Source organism: Sarcophilus harrisii, chromosome 3 (genome assembly GCF_902635505.1).
Source record: "Sarcophilus harrisii chromosome 3, mSarHar1.11, whole genome shotgun sequence".
NCBI classification, from domain to species: Eukaryota; Metazoa; Chordata; class Mammalia; order Dasyuromorphia; family Dasyuridae; genus Sarcophilus; species Sarcophilus harrisii.
In genome coordinates, this window is record NC_045428.1 from 576,823,539 (window position 1) to 576,847,801 (window position 24,263).

Here is a 24,263-nt window from a genome sequence, read left to right on the forward strand (position 1 = left end):
TCTACAGGTAGCAAGCATCCGAAGCCAGATTTGAATTCAAATCTATCCTGATTCCATGCCCAATGTTCTATCCACTAGGCCATCAGTTGCCTCTCAGACAAGTTATTTCAACCCTCTGGACTTCCCTGCCCCCCATATGCAATAGGGGGAAGACATAGACAGCCAGGGGAACTTATGGATAGAGTCCTGAGTTTGGAATCAGAAAAACTTCTATTTGAATCCTGCCTGATATACTTATTGTCTTTCTATCTCTAGTAAATCTTTATAAACTCTCTTAGACTCAGTTTCCTCATCTGTAAAATTAGATAAGAAGAACATGTACCTCCAAGGGTTGTTGAGAGGATCAATATATTATTTTTGAAATGCTGTGGTATTACCATGATTATAATTCAATGGAATTGCACTAGAATACTTCAGAGATCCTTTACATTTCCTGGTCCTACATGTGACTTTCAACAAAGTACTTCAAATCCCATGATTCTCCTTCTCTAAAACAAGGGGTTGGACTATGACCTCTAGGTTCTAGTTTGTCAACATCTTTCTTAAAACATGGAGCCCAGAATTAAAGTCCAGAATTAAACTCAACACTCTAGAAGGGGTCTGAGATATTTCAGGATTCATGTAAGAAAAGGGATCTGTCTCCATGTGCACATGATGGAGTAATGGAAGTCTTCTAAAAAGCCAGGTGGGCAAATCTCCAGGTGAAGCCAGGTATCCAAGTAATGTGTCTATACTGGGAGACCAGGAAAAGTAGTGATCGCCTCAGATACTGCTCCAGACACCTGGTCTTTAGAGAGAGCTACAAACACACTCAAACACCAGCAACTCAATGTTCTGTTCCATGGGACTTGGTCAAGAGGATCCTAATAATAATGAAAATCATAAATATAGTACTTAATCAAGTCCTGGCATTTACATAATACTTCAAAGTTTGTCATTTCCTTTATATCCATTATCTCAGTTGAGCCTCCAACAACCTTGAGAGGCAGGGACTCCAAGCTTCATTGCCACTCATTAAAAAAAATAGATTCTTCAGATTCAGAGAGATAAGATGACTTACTCATGGTCACACATCTAAAAATTGTCAGAGGCATACTTAAAAGTAGGTCCTCCTGATGGCAACCGCATCACCCTAACCAATATGTCACTTGTATATTCTCAGGAAAGACCCCAGAGGTCAAATAGAAAGGTCACTGGTTTTGGAGAGAGAAGACTTGTCCTAAAATCCCAGTCCTGGAATTTGTATGAGCTTAGACAAGTCACATCCCTCTCTGGCCCTCAGTTTCCTCATTTATAAAATGAATTTGTATTGAGCAAGTTACTTCCTTATCTGGGTCTCAGTTTCCTCATTTGTAAAATGAAGACATTGGAATATTGGGTCTCTGAAATCACTCTTAGTTTCACATCCTATGATCTGGGCAGCTTTCCCAACTTTAAATGATCCACTGGAAGGTTCCTATGTGGCTCTTGGCAAGAGCAAAGGAGTAACTGTTGCCCCCTTGGCCACACCAGCTCCCACCCCCTCTGTTCAGGGGAAAACTTTTTGGTTTCTAATTCTCTACTATGTGCATATCTTAATAAAATATTTATCAGCAGCAGGGAGAGAGCATGGCAGTGCCCTCCACTGAGAACAACATGACTTTGAAACTTTATGTATCAAATAAACTCAGCCTTATTTTCCACCCAGAACCCTTAGCCCTGTGGCTTTCCAGTGATCATAAAGAATTAGAGCTGGAAGAAATCTCAGAAGTTATCTAGGCTAATCTCCCCTCCCTCATTTTAATGCTGAGAAAACTGAGGCTCAGGAAAGGGTGAAGTACTCTGCTCAGAACCAAAGAGCTCACAGAAGAGAGACAAGAACGTAAGCTGTCTTGACACCAAATCCAGGGCTCTTTCCAACATGCCATCTGTTATTTCAGGATTCAGATAAGCTAAGTCCCAGATGCTGTAATATCTAAGTATCACTCCTTGGCCTGGGGCCCGGAAGGTGAAAGTATCCAGAATCTTTGGTTCTCCTGCAAATCACTAGGATTCCTAGAGGTCATCTTCCTCAATCAAGCAATCAACAAGCATTTATTAAGTGCCTATTGTTTTCCAAGCATTATTTTAGGTTCTAGGAGACACAGGGAGTTAAATGAAATATTTCTTCCCTCAATGCATTTATATTCTGCTGCTTAATAAACACTTTCTGGTTTAATAGAATGTAAACTTCTGGAGAACAAAGGCTGCTTTGTCTTTGCATGCTCAGTACCTTGGACAGTCCCAGTACCTGGAACAAATAATAAATGCTAAAGAAATGCTTATTCAGAAGAATGAAAATCTTCACAGTGATTATTGAATCATTGATTAAGCACTGGAGGGAGTCTTAAGGACTGTCTGTGTAGACCAAATGCCCCAAATCTTTATACAGAAGGAGCATGAAACCCAAAGATGGTTGGCTTAATATTCATCTCCCAGGTTTAACATTCATCCTCCCAGAAGAAGGAGGAGAAGGAGGAAGAGGAGGAGGAGGAGGAGGAGAGGGGGAGGAGAAGGAGGAGGAGGACGAGGAGAAGGAGGAGAAGGAGGAGGAGGACAAGGAGGAGAAGGAGGAGGAGGACGAGGAGGAGGAGGAGGAGGAGGAGGAGGAGGAGGAGGAGGAGGAGGAGGAGGAGGAGGAGAAGAAGAAGAAGAAGAAGAAGAAGAAGAAGATGAAGAAGAAGAAGAAGAAGAAGAAGAAGATGAAGAAGAAGAAGAAGAAGAAGAAGAAGAAGAAAAGGAGGAGGAGGGAGAGGAAGAAGAAGAAGAAGAAGAAAAGGAGGAGGAGGGAGAGGAAGAAGAAGAAGAAGAAGAAGAAAGGGAGGAGGAGAGAAAAGAAGAAGAAGAAGAAGAAGAAGAAGAAGAAGAAGAAGAAGAAGAGGAAGAAGAAAGGGAGGAGGAGGAGGAAGAAGAAGAAGAAGAAGAAGAAGAAGAAGAAGAAGAAGAAGAAGAAGAAGAAGAAGAAAGAGAAAGAGGAGGAGGAAAGAAAGAAAAGAAGAAGAAGAAGAGGAAGAAGAAAAGGAGGAGGAGGAGAAGAAGAAGAAGAAGAAGAAAAGAAGAAGAAAGAAGAAGAAGAAGAAGAAAAGGAAGAAGAAGAAAAGAAAGGAGGAGGAAGAAAGAAGAAGAAGAAGAAGAAGAAGAAGAAAGAAGAAGAAGAAGAAAAGAAAAGAAGAAGAAGAAAAAAGAAAAAAGAAAAGAAAAGAAGAAGAAGAAAAGAGGAAGAAGAAGAAGAAGAAGAAGAAGAAGAAGAAGAAGAAGAAGAAGAGGAAGAAAAAGAAGAAGAAGAAGAAGAAGAAGAAGAAGAAGAAGGTGATAATGGTGGTGGTGGTGATGGTTGCCCAACATCATAAAAGTAGTAATTATGAAGGGCAGAGCTAAATACAAGTGATTTATATCTTACCCTGACACCCTTTGCATGACCCCACACTATCACTTGTAATGAATTGAATTTAATTAAGTTGAATGGACCAGGAAGAATGACTGGAATTCTGGCTCATGTGTCTTTATGCCAGTTATTTATGCCCCTGAAGCCCTCTGGGAATTTTTAAGAAATTCAGTTTGAATGTGAGAAGTGTATCATGCTCAAATATCATTGAGGTTATCATTTTTTCATTTTTCCTCCAAATGAATTATCATTTATTAGGCAGCCTTTTCATAATCTGAGGGGTCAAAGACAAATGCCTGACCATTTCTATTATGGCTATCATCTCACGGCTATTTAGTATCCTAGAAATGAACTTGACCATGGGGTCATTATTTATAGGCAATAATTAGCCCATTAACAAACAGGAGCATTTGATCCTCTTATCCTGGAAGCTTTCTTTTGTATAGGTTTTCATGGCATTGTTTTCTTCTGCAGTAAAAGAGTAATGGTTCTTTCTACTTATCTAACCACTCCTTTTTACCCTTCTTTGCCCAAACTTTATCCATGCCATACACACTATCTGTAGGTACCCCCAAGGATCTTGGGACAACTTATATTTTTTCTCTATACTATCTCCCTTGGTAAACTTCATCACATTCCTCCCTCCCTCTTTCCTTTCTCCTCTCCTCTCCTCTCCTTTCCTTTCCTTCCTTCTTTTGTTCCTTCTTCCCTTTGTTCCTTCCTTCCTTCTTTCCTTCCTTTGTTTCTTTGTTCCTTCTTTCATTCCTTTTTTCTTTTCTCCCTCCCTCCCTTCCTACCTCCCTTCTTCCTTTTTTCTTGCCTTCCTTTCTTTTCCAAAATTGAATTCATTATCTTTCACCCCAAATCTACTCCTTTTTCTAAAAAATCCCAATTACTGTAGATAACACCATCTTCCTCCTTGTAACTCAGTTTCACAACCTTGATGTAACATTCATCTCCTCGCCAGTTAATTGCCAAGCCTCATCATTTCTATTTCCACATCTCTCATATACTTTCCACCTTCTACACCCACACAGTGCCACCCTAGTCTAGATCCTCTGAATCACACTATTCTCCAAATATGTCAATAGCCCCCAACTGGTCTCCTTGCCTCAAGTCTCTCCCCACTGCAATCCATCCTCTCTACACAGATGCAGTGATTTTCCCTAAAGCACAGATTTGCTTATGTCATTGTCCTGTTCGATAAACTCCAATGGCTCCCTATTGCCTCTAAGAATAAATATAAAATCATTTGTTTGGCATATAAAGCCCTTTGCAATCTGTTCTCTTCCTATTATTCCAGTATTCTTACATTTTGCTCCTCTTCCTACACTTTGTGGTCCAATCAGACTGAATTACTTGGTATTTCTCGCAGAGGGCACTCCATTTCTTATCCTCTGTGCGGGACCTCATGGCGGTCCCCCATGCCCAGAATGCCTTCCCTCCTCCCTGTTTCCTCTTGGAACTTCAGGCTTCATTTGAGAATCAGCTCAAATGCCGTCTTTTACAGGAGGTCTCTACCAGTTCCTTCTTGTGTAAGGTTTTCTTACGTCTGTTCTAGGTATGTGTGGTTTATAACTAAACAACTATATGTTATTTCCTCTCTTAGAATGTGAGTTCCTTGAGGTCACAACTTTTTCTCCTTGCCTTTGCATCCTCAGGTTTGGCACACAGAAAATGCTTAATAAATGTTTCTCGATTGATTGATTACTGCCTCTCGTGTTCTGCATGTAGTGCAGCAAATGGGCCACTTCTTGTGGCCTTGGTTCTTTTGTCTCCTAATCCACAGTTGCTGAGAGTGGGTGGGTTTGTTCATGTAAAGAGTGATCCTTGAGAGAGTGTGTATGCATGTGTCTGGTTAGAGTTGGGGATGGGTGGGAGCGGGAAAGCTACAACTCTTCCCCTTCCATAACTGGTTAGGGAAAAATGAAGGGATCTCATGCTAGTTAACAAGAAGTTGTATTCTGGCCTTTGGGGGAATTTTGCCTTCCAAGACAGCTGGTAGGGAACAAATCCAGAGAACTATGAATCACTGAAGCAGGAGGAATTGGAGCATCCAAGAAGCAGTAGAGGGGACGTCCTGCTTCTCCGCCTTGCTCAGGCTGAGAAATTCAACCAGAAGGGAAAAGACACATCCTGGAAAGCAATTTGGAATGGTGGATCCCAAGTTACTAATCTGTGGATGCCCTTTGACCTAGCCATACCATTTCTAGAACAATAATGAGGAGGGGGAGAAAGAAGAGGAGGATGTTGATGATGATAACCTGTACAGCAAAGAGACCAAAGGAAGAGAAAAGGGGACACACATACATAAAAATATTTACAGCAGCTCTTTTTGTAGTGTCAAAAAATTGAAAACTAAAAAAGGTACCCAGATCATTAGATTGTGAATTTCTTAAGGGCAGAACTGATTTTTACCTTTCCTTAAGACTTAGCACAGTGTCTGGCACATAATAGACATTGATTGACTGAAATGAGTGAACAAAAAAATTACATATATAAGGAAATGCATATGGGTGTAATATATTACTATTGTGCTAAGAAATGACGAGGAGGGGAATGTCAAAGAAACCTGGGAAGACTTCCTATGAACTGATGCAGAGTGAAGTGAGCAGTAGCAGCAGAATAATTTATACAATGATAATAATGTAAAGAAAACCAAATCTGAATGACTTAGGACCTTCGATCAGCATAATGATTAACCATAATTCCAGAGCATCGATTCTACCCTCCTTCTGACAAAGAAGTGATGCAGAATGAGACATAATTTTGGGCATGACTATTGTGATTATTATTTTGTTTTATTTATATTTGCTATAACATTTTTTTCTTTTTTCTGTATATGTGTGGAGGAGGAGAGGATGGAGGAAAAAAATATATTTGGTAATTGAGAAAAAAGAAGGGGGGTAAAGAGTGAGGTGGGCTCAAGTGATGAGAGTTAGAGGTATTCATTCAGTACAGCTTGGATGCCACAATGATGCAGGATATCTCAGAAAAGCAAGTGTGATGGAATTAGAAACCTGAGGAAGCCAGTGAAGTGAGGAGAGCCATTAAAAGCCATGAGAGTGTGAGTAGCAGGAATAAGAAAGCATAATTTAACTGGAATAAGATGCGGGCCACTAGAAATAGTGGGGCCTGGCGATCGGAAGCTGAGGATTTGGGGAGGGGTGGAAAGATGCTAAAACTTGAGGGGGGAAAGGAAATTTGGGGGTAATGGGAAAAGGAGGAGGAAATGCCAGCAAGGAATCTCAAGCGTCTTTGCCCAAGGTGTAGAAGGAAATGGGAACCTGACCAAAAAAAAAGTCAAATTTGGATTCAAGAGAGTCAGTGGAGGAGAAAGGTTGGAGATAATAGACCCATGGGAAATGAGGGGAGCCAGAATGAGATAAAGGATCTGAGATTTCCAGCTAGAAGGAACCTAAGAAGACCTCTAGTTCAATCTTCTCATTTTAACTTAGCTAAAATAGAGCCCAAGTCTGGTCTTGTGACTAGAAGTCTATTATTCATTCTGCAATACCACATTTCATTGAGTTCAATCTATAAAGTGAGGGGATTGACCTGGATGATCTCTAAGATCCCCTCTAACTTTAGATCTATGAACCTATAATTCCATTATCTAATGAGTTGATCTCTGAGGTCCTTTCTATCTCTAAAGCTAGGATCATACAGCCCTCTGAAATTCAATTTAATTCAGCAAGTATCCACTGTGCACAAGAAGAAAGTCTTCATGGTACACTAAAGTAAAATCAAAAGTCTAGTTTTTATCTTTTATGTACAAGGCACAATACTAGAAGTCAGAGAGACAAACACCAAAACAAGAAAGTCCATAGCATCATTCCAGCATGTATTTTGAGTTGGTAGGGGTCTAAGAGGCCATTAATTCCAACCCTGTCAATTTACATAAAGGGTCTAGAGAAATCACAGACTTGCCCAAAGTGACTGCAAGGTAATGGATGACAAAGTTAGGATTTGCTTGAAGTTCTCTGACTGTAAAATCCAAAATCCTTTCTATTGTACCATTCAGTCTCTACCCCCCAGGGGCTTAAAGTCTACTGGGAGGGTTTCACATGCAAGCAGATAAGCAAATGAAAAGTGGATAGATAGATATAAACACATAATAAAAATCATATAAAGAGGGCAGCTAGGTGGTACAGTGGATAGAGCACCAGCCCTGAAGTCAGGAGGACCTGAGTTCAAATCTGGTCTCAGACACTTAACACTTCCTGGCTGTATGACCCTGGGCAAGTCACTTAACCCCAACTGCCTCAGCCCTCTCCCCCAATCATATATATAATATATAATATAATAAATGTGCAATACATATACATATACTGAAAATAATATATAATATATATGTATATAAATGCATACATATATATATATCTACATATATAATTGTGGTAGTTGTTATTTGCCCTTCATTCTCCAAGGGAGGTGAGGCTATAACACACAAGTGATTAGATTTAAGTGATGGAGGGCTGTGCAAAATCACCACCCTCACTTTCTCCTTCAGAGCCATCTGGTCCAATGCCAAGGTATAGATCAGGATGACTCAAGCTAGCCCCAGATTAATACATACATGCATTCATATGTACACACACATATAGACTTTTAATTTGCTTATCTACTTGCATGTCACACTCTTCCAGTCGAAATCACTTTGAACTATATGCACGTTTGTGTGTGTGTGTGTGTGTGTGTGTGTGTGTGTGTGTAGTTGATAGATAGTAATTCAAAGTATTTTCAAGAAGGAATAATAATAACTGGATTGTTGGGGAAGTAAGAGAATCTGAAAATGTCTCATGCAGGTGGTAAAACCCGAGTTGTACTTTGAGAGAAGTTTGGGATTTGCTGAGGCAGAGGAGAGAAGGGAACAAGAGACAATCTATGCAAGGGAACTGAGGCAGGAGACAGAATATTGTATACAGGAATGGGCCAATCTCAATGGAATGGAAAAGTGTGAAGGGAAGTTACTAAGCTTAGAAAGGCAGATGGGAGAATGTCATCTTGCCTGATCACTCTTGTTAACATGTGCTTGAAACTACTTTGTACTATTTTCCTTTTATTTTTGGTAAGCTTCTCTATATCTATATTTTATTTCCTCTAGTAGAGTGTAAAACAACTCCTCAATACCACTATGGTCCTGGGCTTGGCAGATACATGTGGAATTGTAAACACCAGATCCAGAAGGAGATACAAACCCTCCATTTGCGGCATCAGAAAACAACAAAAACAAAAAACAAGCCCTTCCCATACAAGCCAGAAACCTATATTTTCTGATGAAAACACACCTACAGAGCACTTTTCAGGTGGAAATCAGATGAGTAATTGGAAAATCAGGTAATAAATACTATTCCAGCTTCAGAGGGAGAAGCACTACAAGTAACTGAGCATAGAGATTACCCTAGGTGTGGGGGAAATGCCACATCCTTATGAATCAGCATGTCTTTGGGCAGTTAGAGACATTATTAGCTAATGAACTTGCTGAATCACTGACAATTATGTTCAGGAACTCTGGGGGAATTTTTTTTAAGCACCAGGGAGGATGGAGGCTTTGTGGGGCTTGGTGGAGGCAATGGAGTGTGGAAGCTGTGTGATGGCTATATCTAAGCGTCAGAAACCGAGTTCTATCTCTGGGAATTCTGGAAATAGCTCAGCTCTGAAATCTGCTCCCCACCTTCCCCAGCCCCACATTCCCCCCTCCCCCATTTCCCTAAGCTGGGCTAAGCCTTGGATTTCACACTAGAATGGTTCTGGTTTGTGGGGAGTTATTTCAAGACACCTTCTCTAGAGCTATCCTGTTGTAATTCATTTCTCCAGTTTGATCTCTGAGTCCCAGGATAGCACTGATTGGCTTTGTCTTCTCATCTGTCCAGGTCCTCTCATGTATTCCACCCCCCCCTCCAAAAAAATTCTAGCTCAATAGAATTTGCTAAGGGGCCGAGACCATGTCTGTAGTGAGTCAACCCAGGGCAACTGTGAATCAATTAGGTTATCAACCATTTATTAATCACCTACTACGTGCCAGAAATCGTTACAGGCACCGGAGATACAAAGCTAAAAAAATAATTAGCCCCTGTCCTTGATGATTTTTCAGTCTATGGGGAGTAATAGGTAGGTGGAAATATGTATATATATAATTTAGTAAATAGGTCACTGACACTATTAGAGCCATGAGGACAGGTTCAAATCACAACTCAGACCTTATTAGCCATAAGTAAGCAAATTACATAAGTAAGTAAAAATTATTAAATTACTTAACTACACCTGTTTCCTTATCTGTAAAGTGATTGGAGGGGATGACTAAGAAGCCTCCATGGTCCCTTTCATGCACCTATAGAAATATATTATATTCTGAAAAAAAAAGGGATAATGAGAACCAATTTCCCAGGGTCGTTGTAAGGATCAAATGAAATAACATGGGTAAGCATTTTATAAAAGTTAATACTAGCTATTATTAATAGTTAATAAGTTAATACAAAGTTAATACAAATACACATACAAAGTAAAGATAAGGTAATTTTATAGGGAAGGCTTTCATGGGTGGGTAAATCAAGGAGGGCCTTAGGAGAGAGACGGCAGATGACCTGACATGTGACCCTCTCTCCCCAAACAAGTTCAGACCCTATGTCAAGACAAAAACAAGCCAGCAGTTCATGGATAGGGAGGTTTAAATAACGTGGAGGGGGAAAGGTCAAGAGTAAGAGGTGAAAGGTCGAGGTCTCAAAAAGCAAAAACAAACCCAAGGATGCTCTTTTATAAAGAAAGCAACACGAATGACAGGAACCCAAGAATATATACATTATCTGGGTCGTCTGGCGCACACACACAGTCATCTCTGTCGATGTTTCATCGAACAAGGAGGTAGAAGGAGTCTGGCCTGGCGACACGAAGGGAGCAAGAAGTTATATCCCAAATAATCTAGGATCCATCCAGTCCTACTGAAGGTCCTGAAGTACTATCCCAACCCTTCTTCACCTCAACCAGAATATGTACCGACAGTCCCAGGATTCAGCCTCGCATCTCAAACACACTGGAATGTGGCCACGTGCCCAGACCCAGACACCTCCACAAGCAATCTAGGACATGTGCAGATGCTCTGGGCACCGCTTCCCATTTCAAACAATTTTGGCTACGTATAGATGCTCTCAGGTCCAATCTTTTTATTTCAAAGTAGGACAGTAGATTGTCCCAAATTCTCTCTTCATCCCAAGCAATCTACAAACCGTACACACCAGCCCATGAGAGTTCCTCATTCTAGACTGTTTGAATTATGTACAGACATACCCAGAGCCAAGTCTCACCCACCCACCCCCAGCAATTTCAAACGATACTGGATCTGTAGCCATACCTAGACTTTTTGCTCCCAGAGGGAGACACTTGGATTCTCCTCGTGGCCAGCACTCTGTCACCAACAATCTAGGATGTACACAGACATACCCAGGGGCTAGCTGTCTACCTCAACCATCTTGGATATGTACGGACACAACGTGGGCCAAGCCCTTCGTCCCAGTCCCACCTGAAGCACTCAAATCAAGAAGATTCTCTAAGTCACACAATAGAGAAGATGAACTATAGAAACTGCCTCGCACAGGTGACCAGCTGGTAGTAGATCCCTCCTGGAATTGTTCCCAGGTGGAGAATGAGGTTCAACGGGGCTGCTGGTTCCAAAAGCCAGCTTTCTCCCTCTGATGTGGAATTTCAATTACCTGGGACATGTGGTGTCCTTTTTTCTCATGGTGGGCATATGGAAAGCGCCAAATGCATTGTGGGGAATATTTGAAAACCCTCATTCTCTTCTAGGAAAATTCATTTGGAAAGCAGCAACAACATTAAGCTGGACTCAATCCTGCTAATAACACCTAGAGAAAACCAACAGCCTTTCAAAGCCAGTCAAAACAGCCTCATCTGACACCCTTCCACAGACTTCCCCATCCATTTTTATCTCTACGGGCTTCCTGAAGCCAGACACGTTCCAAGCCCCAAAGACAGAAGGAGAAACCCAGCCACCTACCTGAAGGAGCCAGTAGCACCTCCGGTGGAAGGTGGGGATGATGGAGGAATGGACATAACAGCCGTACAAGCACTAGGGGAGAAAGGAAAAAAAAAGATAATTCAGTCAGATAAAGGGAGAATTGAACAAATGAAGGAATTCACAAGACAGGGTGGTGAAACAGGCACACTAATACATTGTCGGTGGAACTACAGGCTGGTACAAACATTTTGGAGAGAAATAGGCAGTAAGAAAGACAAAACTGATCATACTTTTCAACCCAAAGATTCCAGAGCTTTTATTCTATCCCCAAAACAGCATTTAAAAAAAATAGACCTATCTGTACAAAATGTTCCTAACTGCTTGATTTCCAAAAGCAAGAAATTGGAAACAAACTGTACATCGAACGATTGGAGAATGACTTGATAAATTGTGCTATATTCATGTAATGGAATCTTATGGGGTTGTAAAAAACAAGAAATATGAGACATACAAGAAAATACAGAAAGACATATATGAGGCAATGTAGAGTGAAATCAACACAACTGGAAATATATACACATTGAATGGAAATACATATTCATATACATACAGATATATGTATCTATATGTATATTTTTGAAGAAGAAAAAAAGAAAAGAAAAAAGGAAGGAAAACAGGGTAAAATAGGGTGGAATTTCAGATTGACCTGGATGAGGACAGATAAGAAAAATCACCATTTTTGCCTAGATATTGTCTTGTTAAATTGGATACATTCCTACTCCTTGGAGAGGCTGGCATGAACACTTGTCTGCTTGCCTAGTATCTTGTAGAAGTTTCTCATTTGCATTTCTTTGGACTGTATGGCTACTGAGATTCCTTCTGAGTTGGGACTGATTCTTTTTGTCCTGGCCTGTTGGGGTCGGGGAAGCAGGAATTGGGGAACATTTTCTCCCCACATTTTACATGTTTAACCGATTGATTTTTATATTATGTATTTTTTGAGAGCACTGAATTTGATGTCAGAAAGGCTGAGTTCTAATCCTATCTCAGTGATATAATAACTGTATGACCTCAGACAAATTACCGAATCTTTCTGGACCTCAGTATTCCCATCTGAAGGCAATGATGTTGGATTAGAAGTCCACTAAGGTCCATTTCATCTCTAAAGCTGTGAATTCTTTTTAAAGTACAAGACAGGAAGAGGGTTAAAATGTCTCCTTCAGAGAAGGGATTGTCTTTTGCCTTTCTTTGCATAGCCAGCACCCTGCCTGGCACATAATAGGTGCCTAATAGATCCTGATTGACTTGGCAAGACAAGCCTGAATGTTTTACCTTCCCCCAGTCCCATCTCATTCCATTAAATGAGTATTTATTAAACACCTACTGTGCACCAGCCACTGGATTTGATGCTAGGGAAACAATGAAGAGAAAACAGAAACAATCCCTTTCCTCTAGAAGGCCTCAAGTGAATGGGAGCCCATTACTCTGTCATTTGGCAGGCGTCTGTATGGCTAATGACAGTCACCGAAGCAGGAAAGCTTCTTCTCTTGTGTGGGTTAAACACTCTGAAAGCATTTCCCATCACAGGGCATTGGGAGACAGGTCAACAATGTTGGTTTGAATAGACCTCCCCCTCACTGATGCCTTTTAGGATCCTTCCATCTCTTCAGGCTAAGGGGAGCTCTGGAGGAAGGGCTCCCTCCCAAACAAATAAAACCCACCTTTCAAAACTTCCACAGCACTTGGTTTGTACCTCACTTAGAGTGTTAAGGTAGTAGTTGGGGGCAAGTTTCAGCTCAGGCCACAAGGCCTTCTGGGTTGGGTCTGAGGATCTCAGCACTGGAAAACACCTCATGAGGAAGGTGTGGACAGAGGAGCAATATCTGTGAGCTGAGAAGTACTGATGAGACATGACTACAAAGTTTATTTTTCTCCCCAAGTTGTAAGCCTGTTTTTTCAGCTCTGGTCAGTTCTAGGCTTTTGAACAGTTCCCTTTGCTCCTGTACCTAGAATGAGTCCCTCATCACCTTTGCCTTTTAGGTTCCTTCTTGTGCTCCAAGGTTCAGCCCAGGTAGTGCTAGGGGAAATCTTCCTCATTAGGAAATTAGGAAATCTAACTAATTAGAAGTGTCCTTCTCTCTTCTCCAATTTTCCTGGAGCATCTAGGCTAGAACAGGGAACTTCTCTGATATCCACACCATAGGATACAGAGCTAGAAAGAACCTTATGGGTCATCTTCTAGTCCATTTCTTCTTATTTTACAGGTTAGGAAACTGAGGCCCCCAAAAGTTGAGATTAAACTAATGCCACCCAGATTATGTCAAGGATGGGATTTTGAGTCTAAATTCTCTCTACTCCAAAGGACCATACTATGTGTGATACATAGAAAGCTGCTCTCAAAGCTAGGAAGACACAATCCAAGTTCCATCTCTGATACCTACTGGCTGTGTGACCCTGGATAAGAATATAACCCCTTAATACCCTTTAAACTGACTCCCCAGAATGGGGAGAAGTTTCCTCAAATTGGAGAGAGTTCCATATACCTATGAAATCAAAGGTCCAGTCCCTACTCCAATCTCATCGGGTCTGGAGTTCACATTACCCCTATGCCCATACTACCTTATATTATACTTCTCTAGATAAATATCACATCCTCCTCCTCCCCATTAAAATGAAACCTTCTTGAAGGTAGGGATTTTTTTTCCATTTTGTCTTTGTATCCTCAGAGAATAGTTGACCATAGATACTTAGTGACTCAGTGTTGAATCTGAATCTGTCTTGAGAAATTTGAGCAAGGGAAAAAGTGTTGCTTCTTAAACCTTGAAGGACAGCCTTGGTTAATAATAGTTTCCTTATTATTGCAACTAGTTTTATAAAGTCCTGTCTGACAGATCTTGACTGTGTGGCCTTGAGTAAGTCATGGGATCAGAGATTCAGAGCCAGAAACATTTGATAAATGTTTAACAGCAGTTCAGGGATGGGATTGGTGGATTGTATGCACAACTTATGTTTAAGTTAAATCTGTGTTATAAATAGTTTTCCTATCACCTTTTTTTGTGTGTGTGATGCAACTGGAGTTAAGTGACTTGCCCAGGGTCACACAACTAGGAAGTGTTAAGTATCTGAAACAGGATTTGAATTCAGGTCCTCCTGACTTCAGGACAGATGCTCTGTCCACTGGGCCATCTTGCTGCCCCTTCTATCACTTTTTAAAGACTAGACAATCACTGCGATAATAAATCCACCCCTGATTTGTAGCACTTAATAATTTCTGAGTTAATGTTCAAACTGAAAATTTAACAACTGGCTCTCACAAGCTGGCAGGAGCTGACTCCTGCCTACCTCTGACTAGAGGGAACCTTGGAGGTCAGATGCCTCATTTTTCAGCAAAGGAAACTAGGACTTGGGGAAGTGGGGATTTATCCCAAGGTTAATATTTAGTGAATGAAAAGCATGACTCAACCCTAGTTCCTCTTATTTCAGACCTAATACTTAGCATAGTGCCTGTCACATAATAGGCACTTAAAAATGGGTTGACTGATTGATTTCCAATATGCCTTCCTAATCTCCCAGTGCCTTGGGCAATCACCTAAGATTATAAATTATTATAGACAGCTTCCTGATCCTCACCAGAGAGAGCTTTCCCTCTGCCTCCCATTGTGAAGACATCATAGATCTGACACTGCCTCTCTCAATACCATCTTACCTTTATCTAGTGTAGGAGTTTTTAATCTGTGTGTGTGTGTGTGTGTGTGTGTGTGTGTACACACATACACATACACATGTGAGCCATAATCTCTTCTCAGAATAATATTTTAAAATGCATACGATAACTAGATAGCAAAAGCAAACAAAACAAAACAATGCACAGACCCTATGATAAGAACCCCAGATCTGGAGTTTTTACCACTTCCAAAATATTTTTTTCATCATTAATTTATAGTCATACTTCTTACTGATGTGCTCTTGGATACTGTAAGTAGGTGGGGAAGGTGAGAGATTTGTCTAGAATAGGAAGACATAAATCAGGCAATCCCTGCCCTCAGGGAGTTTATAGTCTTGTAGGGAGAGAGAAGATATATTCTCAAGAAATTATGGGATGAAATGCACAGTCAAGCATTATCAGGGGCTCAGAAAGGAGTTTTGTTTATGGCGGTGGTTCAGCCATTTGAATCATGTCTGACTCTGTGAACCATCTGGAGTTTTCCTGGAATGATATTGGAGGGGTTTGCTATTTCCTTTTCCAGCTCATTTTACAGATGAGGAAACTGAGGCACACAGGGCGAAGTGACCTGGTAAAGGTCACACAGCTGCTGTCTGAGATCACATTTAGACTCGAGAAGATGAGTCTTCCTGACTCCCCCCCCAGAACTCCCAGAACTCTGTGCACTGTGGCTGCCCCCTAGTTAAATGGACAATTGTTTAGCCATTCTTGAGCTTTGCCTGTAAATAGGACTGCCGCTCCATGACATACTAAGGTCTTCAAGTGCTCCTATGCATTTCTTCCAAGCTCAAGTCTCTTAATAGTAAGACTATTCTAATAACGTAACATTGGCAAGGCAATATAGGACGCCCGATGTACTTTCCCTGATTGTATTCCCTCCCCTTTCTCCCGGTGTTTTAATTGTATAGCATTTGTCCTCGACTTTCCTAAATCTCCAGAGGTAACTGTCCATTGGTTTTAGATTTAGAAGTTTGATTAAATATTATTTATGTCCTCCCTCCTCTCCACCAAAAGAAAAAAAAAGTCCAAATGGAATTTGGTTAGGAGTCAATTGTAACCCTGCCTGTCTGATTAGCGAGGTTGAAAGAGAAATCATTTTGGGCTCAGGGATTTCAGCAGTAAGAAAATCAGATTTCCAATATGTTAGAACTTTTACAGACTGCTATCAGCTGGGACTTGAGGCTCCGTACAAACCAAACAAACAAAGCTGAAATTAATTTAAACGATTCCCCTGCAATTCCTGCCCCCAAAATGTATTTATTATTAAGAAGGCAATATTCTTTGCTGACTTCCTGGATTTTCAATATAGCGTATGGGTGCTTGATAACTTACTCTCTCTGACCAAAGGAGATTCACGCTTGCTTGTTTCTCCCAAATGCAGGGCCCCCCAGCCACAAGCAGCTGTTTGCTTCTGGAATTTGCATGCTCTCATTGGCAATGGCATTATTTCTAGCGTCCTTTAGAGCAAAATTTAATCATAAATTGTTGAAAATGGACATTTGTCAAGTTATTCTGGGGGAAAAATCTTGGCATCCTTCATTTCCTACTGTTTATTAAGCTTTTGCCATGATTCCCCCTCCCAACTATCTTGTTTAGATTCCTATTCCCTCTTCCCTCCTTGCCATTTCTTTCTCCTGGGCTAAAAACAAAAGTGACGGATTACAGAGCTTTACTTAACAATCTAAGGACCTGGAAAGTACCCCCACATGTCTGGGGCAAATAGCTTCCAATGGTACCAGAAACTGCCATTGGAAGGACCATTGGATGGGGAGAAACTCAACTGGAACGTACATCTGCACTGGAAGATGGCAACTTTCTATTTTAGCTTACTATTCTTGCTAAGGGTGATCAGTGGTCAATGTCCAGTGCCACTGGGTCCCCTAGGACAAAGCTCCAGAGGCTCCACCAAAGTTACAGCTCTGGACAGTTTCTAAAATCACTTTCAGCAAGCCACATACCCTTCAGGGGTAACTTTCTGGAAATGGGGTCTGAGGATACAAATCTACAACTAGGTGGTGCAATGGAGAGAGCATCTGGGGATAGGAGTTCAGATCTGACTTTAGGCATTCACCAGCTGTGTGACTGAGAAAATCATTTCACTTTTGTTTTCCCCAATATCCTCATCTATAAAATGGGGATAATAATAGCACCTATCTCCTAAGGTAGTTGTGAGGATAAATAAAGGGAGGTGATAATTGTAAAGTGCACAGAGTAACTAATACATAAATGTTAGCTAAATTAGTTAAAATATTATCGTTGTTGTGATTGATGATGCTGGTGATAGGAAAACAAATATATTTGTTGGAGCCTAAATGTCTAGGACCCAGTTAGGCACTGTGAAATGTCATTGTTCAGTCGTTTCATCCAACTCTTCATGACCTCATTTGGGTTTTCTTAGCAGAGAAACTGAAGTAGTTTGCCATTTTTTCCAGCTGACTTTTTTTTTTACAGATGGGGAAAATGAGGCAAACAGAGTGAAGTGATTTGCCCAGGTTTATACAGCTAGTAAGTGTCTGAGGCCATATTTCACCTCAGGTCTTTCTGACTCCAGACCAGGCACTCTATTCACTGCATTAGCTAGTTGTTCCATTTATGTAATTAAGAACAATATAAAAGGCTGCTGTCCTAAATCTAATTGATCCAGAGACCACTTTTTTTTGAAAATTTCCCTCTGCAATCCAATTGAGAATCAGAAAGGGCATACAAAGGTCAAAGAAAATGAGTTTATAGATTTATAGCTGAAAGGGGTTTTATACCACATAGGGGCTAAGGCCCTCACCACTTCGAAATTGAGGAAATTGAGGATCAGACATGGATGTGATTTGTCCGAGTACCATCAGAGGAAGTAGGAAAGTCAGAGTTTGAATTCAAAATCTCTAACTCAAAATCCTGTATTTAAGCCCAAATAGATGTCCCATACTCTTAAGTGGAGATATCAATCACAAGGTTCCCTTGAACCCCATAATACTTGTAAGTGATGTGTGAGACTAATTAAAAAGGAATTGGGAAGTATTCAACAAAATAAAATTAACATATAATGAAACAAAATAACAAAACAAAGTGAAAATATAATAAAACAAAATATCAAACCAAACAAAATAGATGATAAAAACAAAGTAACAAAATTAAATAAATAACAAAACAAGATTAAAGTATAATAAAACAAAATAACAAAGCCAAATAAATAAACAACAAATAACAAAACAAAATAAAAATATGATAAAGCATAGATAGCATTTCATTTTAAACTTAAACTTTAAACATTAAAAGTAAGTCAATAGGATGCCTGTAGGGAATCCTTATTTTAATGATTTAGTTTCTATTTGCCAACCCTGCTCTGGGTCATGTACTTGACTCAGAAGAAAACCTTTCAAAGACTACCTATATCTACTTTACAGACTATTTGTGTCTAGCTCGTGGTAGAGCCTTTCAACCTTGTATTAATCTGATCAGCTACAATCAGACACACTGTACCTTGACCCTAATATAGTGATGTGATTTGGATCCTCTTCAAAAATGAAGGACAAGAACCAAACATAATTCCAGCAGGGTTGGTTACCTAGTCGCCTAGGTTACATTAGCATAGAAACAACCTGTCAGGAGGGGATGAGTTTGCTTCCAAGAAGCAGGAATGCTGACAGAAGCAAAAAGGAAGGGGGAATTTAAGGGATCTGAGAAAAACTATAAAAAGTGGACAAAAAAACTAAAAAATCATGGCCATTCCAGGACTATTAGTATAAGGAAAAACAGCCCATCCCTCTTTAGCAGCTCTGGAAAGTTTTACTCTATTATGGCCCAATATAACAATTCATGCTTATGATGATCATGGGTGATTAATAAAAGATTAAATTATGGTCAGTGTAATCTGTTTAATAAGATAAGTAAATATAGAACTAGCAGCTGGATCTGTGATTTTACTGGTGTAGGGAACTCCCATAAGAAGAAATGAGTTCTACTAATGCAGGGTGGCACTTTGCAATTTACAGTCTTAAAAAGCTTCCTCGAGCGCAGAGGGATTAAGTCACTCATATATAGCCAATATATGGAAGAGGCAGGAAGTATACAGTATACCGATTTCCATAGAATTTATTTCTTTGAGTACTCCTTCTACCACTCACATATCTCATCCTATGTCATTCTTGTTTTTATCCTCCTACAATTCTTCTATAGGGGGTCCAAGGAACATGCTGAGGGCCTTCGTCCAGCTCTCTTAAAATTATGGAAATAACAAACGAGTCCGTGGAATATCTCCTCATTCTCCATCACCCTTTCTGGCTCATCTCTTCCACTTGTCTTTATTAATAGCTATCATAACAGTACTTTGGATGCATAATTCTTCATAATATGATGTAATTTATTTGTACCCACAATACTTCTCTCTCTCACCTTTCAGGTGCTCCATCATTTAAATTCTCCTGAGACCATGATTCAGAGATAGCCCCCGAAGAATTTTGGTATTAAAAGGATGAGCCATTGTTTCAATGAGATGCTTGGAGTGATTAAAAACAACCTAATACCTTGTTATTGCAGAGATTTTTTTCAATTTATGCTTTCTATATTTTGATTAACTACATGTTGTTTCCCCATGAAATTGTCAGCTCCTTGAAGACAAGAACTTCCTTTGTATCTCCAGGGATTAGTCCGGTGCCTGGCATAAAGCAAGTGTTTAATAAATGTTTATTGACTGACTGGAGGTAATACTGTGCTTAAAGACCCAAACTCTGGCAGGTTTCCCTATGGCTTATTATATGAAGTATATAGAATATAAGTTAACATGTGTCTGCTTTCTGAAAGTTAAACTAGTTAAGTTCAGAGAGGTTTATCCTTAGCAGACTAGCCATTTGGTGATGAATTCTTTGGCCATGGAAACCCATGAAACAAAATGGCTAATTTGGGGAAAAATAGTTTGGTGCTTAAAGAGATAAGCTTCAGTCATTTTTAAAATGAATTATTGCCATTGCCTCAAGGCTACCAAAAACATTAGACTTTACTATATTATCATTATTCCTGTTATATGAGATAATAGATTTAGAGCTAAAATGGAATCAGAGTCCAACTCCATCCTTTTATAGGTTAGGAAACTGAGGCTCAGAGAGACTGTTACTTAGTCAGGATAAAAGGCTACTAAGTATCTGAGACAGAATTTATACCCAAGTTTTTTTCTGCTTCCACACTTTGCATGATACCAATCAATAGCATCACAGATTTAGATTGTTAAGTTATCTGTAATCCAACCCTATGATTTTACAAATGAGGTAATTGAAGTTCAGAGATTAATTGACTTACTCAACTTTGCTTAGCAAGAAAAAGAAAAAGGAAGAGGAGGAGGAAGAGAAAGAGGAAGAAAAGGAGGAAGAAGAGGAAGAAGAGGAGGAAGAGGAAGAAAAGGAGGAGGAGGAGGATGAAGAGGAGGAGGAGGAGGAGAAGAAGAAAGAAGAAGAAGAAGAAGAAGAAGAAGAAGAAGAAGAAGAAGAAGAAGAAGAAGAATAAGAAGAAGAAGAAGAAGAAGGAGGAGGAGGAGGAGGAGGAGGAGAGGAGGGAGGAGGAGGAGGAGAAGGAGGAGGAGGAGGAGGAGGAGGAGGAGGAGGAGAGGAGGAGGAGGAGGAGAGGGAAAGAAGAGAGGAAGAGAAAGAAACAGGAGATAGAAAGACAAGGGAAACAAAAGAGTGAGTGAGCAAGTGAGACAGACACAGAGAGAGAATAGAGAAACCAGTCAATGATAATATGAACCCTTCACTGTTTAATAATAGTAATAACAATAATAACACAGATATCTATATTGTGCTGCATAGTTTATAAGAATAATACTCATTTATATCATGCTTTAAGATTTAACACATTGTTTTCTTCAAAAATGTTAGGTGAGGCAGACAATCCCTGTTTCATGATTCCCATTTTACATTTGAGGAGACTGAGATTTTAGGGAGACAAACTGATTTCTTTCTAGTTTGCTGCTGCTGTTCCTAGGTTGCCCAGTTTAGATCCCCCCTGCATCTCCTGCACCAATAGAAGGAACACTGCTGTTTGCTTTCAGTCCCTTCTATATAGAAGTCTTTTCCCCAACAAAGACAAGTAGTCAAATGTCTAAACCCATTCATATTGCTTCACAATAGCCTTTCTGAGACTCAGTTTCCTCATATTTTTTAAGGATGAAAACACTTGTGATCCCCTACCCTGACTGGTTATTGTGAAGGAAGGCTTTGCATTGTACAATGAATCATGGCTAATCTTGGGCATCTGTCTTAGAGATTTCATATCCTGCATCCCCCATCCTTGGGTTTCCCCTTTGCATCAGTCACCTGATTTCTTTAGGCAACCACTCTTATAGACAGGTTAAAAAATTTGCCAGCCTGCAAATTCTTCACCATTTGTTTGGCCACCTATCAGTGTCAAGCTGGGAGTAATAGTAGCCCAAAGATGAATAGTATTGACTGTATATTCCATTTTAGACTAGAGGTGGATTTAGGCAGCATTCTATCACCTACATCTCTCAGCTGGTACCTCCACTCCGATGTGAAAATGAGTCTTGTAATGATGATCCTGCAGTCCCCCAAGAACCCAAGGGAATGGCAACATCGTCAAACACGAAATTAGGTCTGGGATTGCTTTACTGTCAAGCATGTGTGATTGCATACAATTTGACAAAGCACCTACTATGTGTTTTTAGACAGGATGCTAGGTGCTGAAGAAAAGAAAGCCAAAAATAGAACAGTGTTTGCACTCAAAAAGCTTGTGTTGTACCAGGAGGCTAAGGAAACAAATAAGCATAATGTGGAGCTATCACCTGTGGTTCAGAACTCTGAATTCTAGGTTTATATGGACTTTGGCATCTTCTTCCCAAACTCATCTCTTTGGTTTTCATAGAAATTCATCTTGGCTTTTGGGAAATGTCAGAATAAAGCTCACTGGGTATAGAGCATGGGGGCCCCATACAAGAACTCAAGATGATGAAGTACAAATGGAATACAGGGATAGCCTGCATCTTGCCACTATAGACAATACAGAAAACACAAGCCCTGGACTTGGAGGCAGGAAATCCTAGATTCAGAGTCAGGTATAGTGTCTGGCATACAGTAAGAGCTTAATAAATTTTTATTGATTTACTGGATTGGACTCAAATTCTATTTTAGACAATCCTGGGCAAGTCACTTAAGATCTAGGTCTTAGTTTCCTCATTTGGAGGATGAGAGGATTGGCTTCAATGACTTTTATATCCCCTTCCAGTTCTAAAACCAATAATTCCACCACCTATGATTCACAGAAATTCAAATTCATTCCACCCTACTTCTCTTTGCTCTTCAGTAGAGTCTACTTCTCAAAGAAACTCACTTTCAGAAAAGAAGTGACCTTAAGGTTCCTAGAAGGCAATCTTCTGACATCCTGACAGCCCTACTTTTTGCCCCAGGAGTCCAGACATGTAGGTGACTTTATGGCACTAAATTGTGGCATGAATTCCCCTTAGAGGAGAATTAGCCTAAAGTTATAAGACAGGTAATAGACGGGTACTCCAAAGCCCCTTTTCCTCAGGAGCTATACTGTCTGAACCGCAACACTGGAGAAAAATGTTTCAGGTCCTTGATCACCTCTTTAGTCACTTGCTTAATCCTTAACCGAGGGCCACAAATTTAATCCTCTCTCCTAAAAGGACTATGCTGCTCAAGGAAATCCCCCTTTCTCCAACAGGAAATTTAGGATCTGGAACTTTTTCCATTTTGAGCCCTTGATTTCCCTTACTACAGGTGATGTCTCTCAGGCTAGGAGATTATACCACTTTCTCTTGAAAGCTGAGGCCAGAATTTGGTGTCTTAAGAATGCTCCTCTCAAACCACATGGGTGAGGGACATGAAGTTCCCACATGCTTCTGCCTTAAGACAGTTGTTATTGGCTAATGGGTATAAGGAAAACCTCCTATAGATAAAGAGCCTCAAAGACTCGAGTCAAGTCCTAGATGGAGACTCTGTTAGACAAGTCCGCATAAAATGGCTCTTCCCACAATATTCTACCCCATTGTAGTGGAAGCCAATCAATTTATTCTTCAATAATAAAACAATGGAGTTATGCTCTTATGTCTCTCAATGGATAGCCATTGTAAACAGACATGGCTATACTCTAGATAGGGAGCTATTCTCAAAATCCCAAATGAAGCTAATTTCAATGTAAATTCATCAAGTTGACCAGAAAACTACCTTATGTAACACCCCTGATGGCAAAGTAAAATAAAAAGTGATTTTGCTCAGGGTGAAAATAGAGAACATTAAAACTGGGGAAAATCAGAGAATGTTCCTGTTGCAGGTAGCATCAAAACTGGGCTTTGAAGGAAGCTCGGGGTTCTAAGAGGTGAAGGTCAGGAGGAAGGAATACCTTCCCAGGCATTTTGGCAAAGGAGATAGAAGGAATAAGAATATATAGATAATAATATACAGAAGATAGAAAGGAATAAGAGTATATAGATAATAATATATAGATATAAAATAGAAAGGAATAAACATATATAGATATAAGATAGAAAGGAATAAGAATATATAGATAATAATCTATAGATATAAAATAGAAAGGCATAAGAATATATAGATAATAATACATGGATATAAGATAGAAAGGAATAAGAAATAGGTCATTGTGGATGGAAGACAAAACATGGGATGGAGAATAAAATCAAATCAGTTTAGAAAGGTAGGCTGGAGCCAGATTACAAAGGCTTTAATGCCAAATGAAGGACTTTGTATCTTATCTTAGAGGGAAAAAAGTTTTTGAATAAGGGACTGGTATCATCAGAAATGTGCTTACCTTCCAATTGTCGGTGATGTTTTTAATGCCATATATATCGTACTAACCAAAGTTAACCAGGACACCCAATTACTCAACTAGGGAGGAAAGCACAAATTGCACGGAGGATCATTCCTTGTCTGCAGAGTAATTTTCATTAGGTAAGAGCCAAGTTTTTCCTGAGCTGATATTTAGTCAATACCTAGAGTGGTCCATCCCTCTCAGTTACGGTAATTTTGCCTGTTTGTTCTCCCAACAATTCATCCCTCTTCCAGCTTTCAGTGATCCCTGATCTTCTCAGGATGGAAAGGGAAGTCCCTCCTCTCTCACCCCTACTTTATCCATTGCCCTTTGTCACTACTCTGTAGTCTTTCGGCCAGGTTTCAATCCATGGG

The 24,263-nt window shown here is 40.0% G+C and overlaps 1 protein-coding gene across 1 annotated transcript in view; it reads right to left on the minus strand.

Annotated features, from left to right (window-relative positions):
* Window positions 1-24,263, minus strand: part of CAMTA1 (calmodulin binding transcription activator 1) — a 694,264-nt gene that overhangs the window by 405,115 nt on the left and 264,886 nt on the right. The window contains 1 exon segment of the mRNA XM_031961560.1: window positions 11,418-11,489. Coding sequence (XP_031817420.1) covers window positions 11,418-11,489 — 72 coding nt within the window.